General features: G+C 40.9%; 1 protein-coding gene across 1 annotated transcript in view; it reads left to right on the top strand.

Annotated features, from left to right (window-relative positions):
* The window catches only part of LOC130369952 (transmembrane protein 151B), a 15,140-nt gene extending 9,308 nt beyond the window's left edge, over positions 1 to 5,832 (top strand). Inside the window, exons 5-6 of the mRNA XM_056575578.1 lie at positions 3,982 to 4,021; positions 4,615 to 5,832. Coding sequence (XP_056431553.1) covers positions 3,982 to 4,021; positions 4,615 to 5,832 — 1,258 coding nt within the window. The remainder of the gene's footprint in view (positions 1 to 3,981; positions 4,022 to 4,614) is intronic.
* Positions 5,833 to 6,635: the final 803 nt, after the last annotated feature.

The following is a 6,635-nucleotide window of genomic DNA, read 5'->3' as shown; positions in this document are numbered from 1 at the left end:
TTTACGGCGGGAGCCGATCAGATCTTGCTAGCTAGCTAACGTAGTCACTGTTACAGTTACAGTTACTGTTACAGTAAATAACAACAAATGGACGTTTCATTCATTAAATGATGAATCGTGTTGAGTATCTGTCTCATGTGAGATTTAGCACTTTACCACTTGTTGGAGATAAATTGATAAGTTAAGTTGGAGATAAAACGTTTGGGACCACATCGCCCGACGGATTTAATCATTATTCAAGAGGGAAAGGACAAGAATAGATCGTTCAACCAGGTGTGGTTCAAGCGGAAAACTTGGCTTACCGGGAGCTCGTCAAAAAAGGTGCTCTACTGCTTTCCATGTCTGCTCTTTGGAGGGAAACCGTCGGGACAACCAAGCAGAGACTATATTGTGAGTGGTGGCTTTGTATATTGATTGCTGTGTAAAGGGTGTGCGCCGTTGTGTTTTTATTGTTGCCACGTTGTTGTTTCTTGAGTTTTGATATTGTGAGATCTTGAACGCTGCCATTTGGTGGTGCTATTGCTATAATAGCCTAATATATGTCATCAGATTCGCGTTTGAGTGATGGCATTATTCAGCTGCAATTTTGGTCCCCTCTGTCACTTGCTACTTTGTTTTTGTTGTAATGGTAGTAATATGTGGTATTCCTGGATTGCATTATAATATTTTCCTGCATGGGCCCCACCAGAGTTTCCAAACCAAAATCGCCACTGATTATTAATAATAGCGGTATTACAAACAATAATACTAAATATAACTAATGATAATAATCATGTTTCTCATCATAATAATAATGATAACTAATGCTAATAATCATGTTTCTGAGCATAATAATGATATTATTCGTAATAATAATGATAACTAATAATGATAATAATAATACATTTAATTTAGAGGCGCCTTTCAAGGCACCCAAGGTCACCTTACAGAGCATAAAGTTATCATAAATCGTTTAAAAACAAGACATTGTGGAAAAAAATTATAATAAATAAATAAATAATAATAAAATATTATTATTTATTTATTTTATTTTATAAGAAAATAAATAAAAAATAAATAAATAATGATAATATTGATGTTTCCGATCATAATATTATTATTAATAAGAATGATAACTAATGATAATAGTGATGTTCCTGATCATAATTGATGATATTATTAATAATTATGATAACTAATGATAATAATCATGTTTCTCGTCATAATAATGATAACTAATGATAATAGTGATGTTTCTGATCATAATGATGATATTATTATCAATAATAATGATAACTAATGATAATAATCATGTTTCTGATCATAATAATGAGATTATTTTTAATAATAATGATAACTAATGATAATATTGATGTTTCCGATCATAATATTATTAATAAGAATGATAACTAATGATAATAGTGATGTTTCTGATCATAATTGATGAAATTATTAATAATAATAACGATAACTAACTATAACTGTTTCTGATCATAATGACATGACTAGTAATAATAATGATAACTAATGATAATATTGATTGATCATAATGATATGACTAGTAATAATAATGATAACTAATGATAATAATCATGTTTCTGATCATGCTGATATTACAAGTAATAATAATGATGACTAATCATAATATTGATCTTTCTGATCACAATGATGAAATTATTATTAATAATAATGATAATAATCATGTTTGTAATTATAATAATGATATGACTAGTAATAATAATGATAACTCATGATAATATTGATTGATCATAATGATATGACTAGTAATAATAATGATAATATTGATTGATCATAATGATATTACCAGTAATAATAATGATAATATTGATTGATCATAATGATATTACTACTGTAGTAATAATAATGATAATTAATGATAATATCGATTGATCATAATGATATTAGTAGTAATAATAATGATATCTAATGATAATATTGATTGATCATAATGATATTACTAGTAATAATAATGATAATATTGATTGATCATAATGATATGACTAGTCATAATAATGATAATATTGATAATATTGATTGATCATAATGGTATTACTAGTAATAATAATGATAACTAATGATAATATTGATCTTTCTGATCATAATAATGATATGACTAGTAATAATAATGATAACTAATGATAATAATCATGTTTCTAATTATAATAATGATATGACTAGTAATAATAATGATAACTAATGATAATATTGATTGATCATAATGATATGACTAGTAATAATAATGATAACTAATGATAATAATCATGTTTCTGATCATAATGATATTACTAGTAATAATAATGATGACTAATGATAATATTGATCTTTCTGATCATAATGATGATATTATTATTAATAATAATGATAACTAGTGATAATAATCATGTTTCTAATTATAATAATGATATGACTAGTAATAATAATGATAACTCATGATAATATTGATTGATCATAATGATATGACTAGTAATAATAATGATAATATTGATCATAATGATATTACTAGTAATAATAATGATAATATTGATTGATCATAATGATATTACAAGTAATAATAATGATAACTAATGATAATATTGATTGATCATAATGATATTACTAGTAATAATAATGATAACTAATGATAATATTGATTGATCATAATGATATTACTAGTAATAATAATGATAATATTGATTGATCATAATGATATGACTAGTCATAATAATGATAATATTGATAGATCATAATGATATTACTAGTAATAATAATAATAATATTGATTGATCATAATCATATTACCAGTAATAATAATGATAATATTGATTGATCATAGTGATATTACTAGTAATAACAATGATAATATTGATTGATCATAATGATATGACTAGTAATAATAATGATAATATTGATAATATTGATTGATCATAATGATATTACTAGTAATAATAATGATAATATTGATTGATGATAATGATATTACTAGTAATACTAATGATAACTAATGTTAATAATCATGTTTCTGATCATAATGGTATTACTAGTAATAATAATGATAACTAATGATAATATTGATTGATCATAATGATATTACTAGTAATAATAATGATAACTAATGATAATATTGATTAATCATAATGACATTACTAGTAATAATAATGATAATATTGATTGATCAAAATGACATTACTAGTAATAATAATGATAATATTGATTGATCATAATGACATTACTAGTAATAATAATGATAATATTGATTGATCATAATGATATCACTAGTAATAATAATGATAACTAATGATAATATTGATTGATCATAATGACATTACTAGTAATAATAATGATAATATTGATTGATCATAATGACATTACTAGTAATAATAATGATAATATTGATTGATCATAATGATATTACTAGTAATAATAATGATAACTAATGATAATATTGATTGATCATAATGATATTACTAGTAATAATAATGATAATATTGATTGATCATAATGACATTACTAGTAATAATAATGATAATATTGATTGATCATAATGACATTACTAGTAATAATAAGGATAATATTGATTGATCATAATGACATTACTAGTAATAATAATGATATTGATTGATCATAATGATATTACTTGTAATAATAATGATAATATTTATTGATCATAATGATATTACTAGTAATAATAATGATAACTAATGATAATATTGATTGATAATAATGATATTACTAGTAATAATAACGATAATATTGATTGATCATAATGACATTAGTAATAATAATGATAATATTGATTGATCATAATGACATTAGTAATAATAATGATAATATTGATTGATCATAATGATATTACTTGTAATAATAATGATAATATTGATTGATCATAATGATATTACTAGTAATAATAATGATAATGTTGATAATATTGATTCATCATAATGACATTACTAGTAATAATAATGATAATATTGATTGATCATAATGACGATATTCCTTCCTCAGCTTCTCCAGCGCTCGAGCTGAGGCTGCCTACCTGACACAGGTAAGCCCCGCCCCCCACCCCGACACACCCACTAGGAGGGGCTCCTGCCCCACCTGGCTGCCCAGGTTCACCTCCCATTGGCCAGGGACTGCTGAGGCGTGCTAACCCTAACCCTGATAACCCCATCACCGCCCTCTAACCCCTTCACCTGACGTAGTACCATCTCCCGTCCAGCTGATAACCCCATCACAACCCGCTAACCCCTCACCTGACGTAGTAACACCACCCGGCCAGGTGATAACCCTAACCCTAACCCCATCAAAACCCCATCACAACCCTCTAACCCCTTCACCTGACCTAGTTACACCAGCCGGCCAGGTGATAACCCCATCACAACCCTCTAACTCCTTCACCTGACGTAGTAACATCACCCGGCCAGGTGATAACCCCACAACAACCCTCTAACCCCATCACCTTACGTAGTAACTCCACCCGGCCAGGTGATAACCCCATCACAACCCTCTCACCCCATCACCTGACGTAGTACCTCCACCCGGCCAGGTGCTATCCTCGTTAGCCCCTTCCTGTCACATGATATCCTGCCACATTATGAGGCTGTTGTTGTGCGGTTCTCTCTCCTCTCGCTCGCCCAGCGCGCCCGCTTCTTCGGGGAGAACGAGGGTCTGGACGACTACATGGAGGCCCGGGAGGGAATGCACCTGAAGAACGTGGACTTCCGGGAGCACATCCTGGCGTTCCCGGACCCCACGCGGCCCCCCTGGTACTCCCGGCACCGCGTGTTCTGGCTGGCCTCGGCGCTGCTGCTCTCCTGGCCCCTGAGGGTGGTGTCGGAGTACCGCACGGCCTACGTCCACTACCACGTGGAGAAGCTGTTCGGCGAGAACGAGGAGAGCGGGGCGGGGGGGGCGGGCGGGGCCGGAGGGGGGGCCGATGGGCCCTCGGAGAACGGCGCGGCGCGCGGCGGGGCGGGCCTGGCGGGGGCCAGCTACAGGGCCATCTCGCGGGTCAACACGGTGGACATGACGGAGCTGGAGTGGCACATCCGCTGCAACCAGCAGATGGTCCCCAGCTACTCGGAGGCGCTGCTCATGGACCTGGACACGGGCGGGGGGGGCCCCACCGCCACCACCACGCCCGTCTCCGGGCCCCCGGGCGCCCCGGGGCTCCAGGGGCCCGCCCCCCCGCTGGCCCTGCCCGCCGTCTTCAACTCGGCCTACCTCCTGCAGAGCTGCCCGCGCTGCCGGCGCACCTCGTCCAGCTCCAGCCTGCCGTCCCGGCTGCGGGCGCCCAGCGGCACCACTGCGCTGCTCAACGCCACCGTGGCCGGCATGCGGGCGGCGGGGGGGCGGGGGGCCGGGCCGGCGCCGCCCGGGGGGGGGCCCCGGCTGGTGCTGAGCCGCAGCGGCTTCTCGCTGGGCCGGCTGGCGGTGGGACGGCCCGCCAGCCTCTTCCACTCCCGCAGCATGGGGGGGGGGCTGGCCGGGAGGGGGGAGGACGGAGGAGGAGGGGGAGGAGGGGGAGGAGGGAGCAGCGGGGGAGGGGGCAGCGGGGGGAGCGGGGGAGGGGGAGGGGGGTTCCTGGGGCTGGGGTCCCGGCAGGACGACGAGGAGAGCCGGGGGGTGCTGGAGGGGGAGGAGCAGGCGGAGGAGGAGAGGGAGGGGGGGGAGGAGGACAGGGGCAGAGGAGAGGGCGGGCCGGGCGAGAGGCAGGGGGGGGAGGAGGAGGAGGGGGGCAGCGAGGCCAGGGAGGCGGGGGAGAGAGAGAGACCCCCCTCCTACCAGGACGCCTTCTTCTTCCCCGTGCTCATCGTCCACGGAGAGGAGAGCTGCCACGGGGGGGACCGCATGTGACCAAAGAGGGGACTCAGCACAGTGCTGGACCCACCGGGGGGGGGGTGACCCACCGGGGGGGGGGTGACCCACCGGGGGGGTGACCCACCGGTGGGGGGGCTCCGGTCCACACAGGGGGGGGGCGTCAGGCCGGCCCGTCATGAAGGAACACAAGAAGATACAGAGAGAGAGAAGAGAGAACAGGATGGCCCTAATGCACCACGCCCACAAGGGCTCTGGACCCACTGGGACCCACTGGGTCCTACTGGGACGCGACCCACTGGGACCCACTGGGAGCCACTGGGACCCACTGGGACCCACTGGGAGGGTCCCACTGGGAGGGTTCCAGTGGGACCCACTGGGACCCACTGGCTCCTACTGGGACGCGACCTACTGGGATCCACTGGGAGGCGGTTGGGGGGGGCAGAAGAGCTGTATGGGGTCAGAGGTCAACACGGTTCCAGGACGCCCCGGGTCCCAGAGCAGACCTGAAGGGACTTCCTAATCATTTGAAATGCGATCTTCCTCGACCAGACCCTCTGGAGCCGGGAGGAGGCCCGGGACCGCCATAGGACCCTCAGGGCAGGAGAGAGGGTTAGGGTTAGGGTTAGGGTCGGTCCCGGGCCTCCTCCAGACCCTCTGGAGCCTGGAGGAGGCCCGGGACCGTCAGGACCCTCAGGGCAGCAGAGAGGAGGTCAAGCGTTGGTTTCATGGGGTCTGACTCGACAGGTTGGGCTCCTAGAGGGTCCCCAGACCACGGCCCATCAGCTCTGGCTCTTTTTTACACATTAGTCTGCGATGTCTGCTCCTCCTGCTCCAGCTCC

This window comes from Gadus chalcogrammus, chromosome 17 (genome assembly GCF_026213295.1).
Source record: "Gadus chalcogrammus isolate NIFS_2021 chromosome 17, NIFS_Gcha_1.0, whole genome shotgun sequence".
Lineage (NCBI taxonomy): Eukaryota > Metazoa > Chordata > Actinopteri > Gadiformes > Gadidae > Gadus > Gadus chalcogrammus.
Note: the sequence above shows the minus strand (reverse complement) of the source record. Positions and strands in the feature narration are given on the sequence as shown.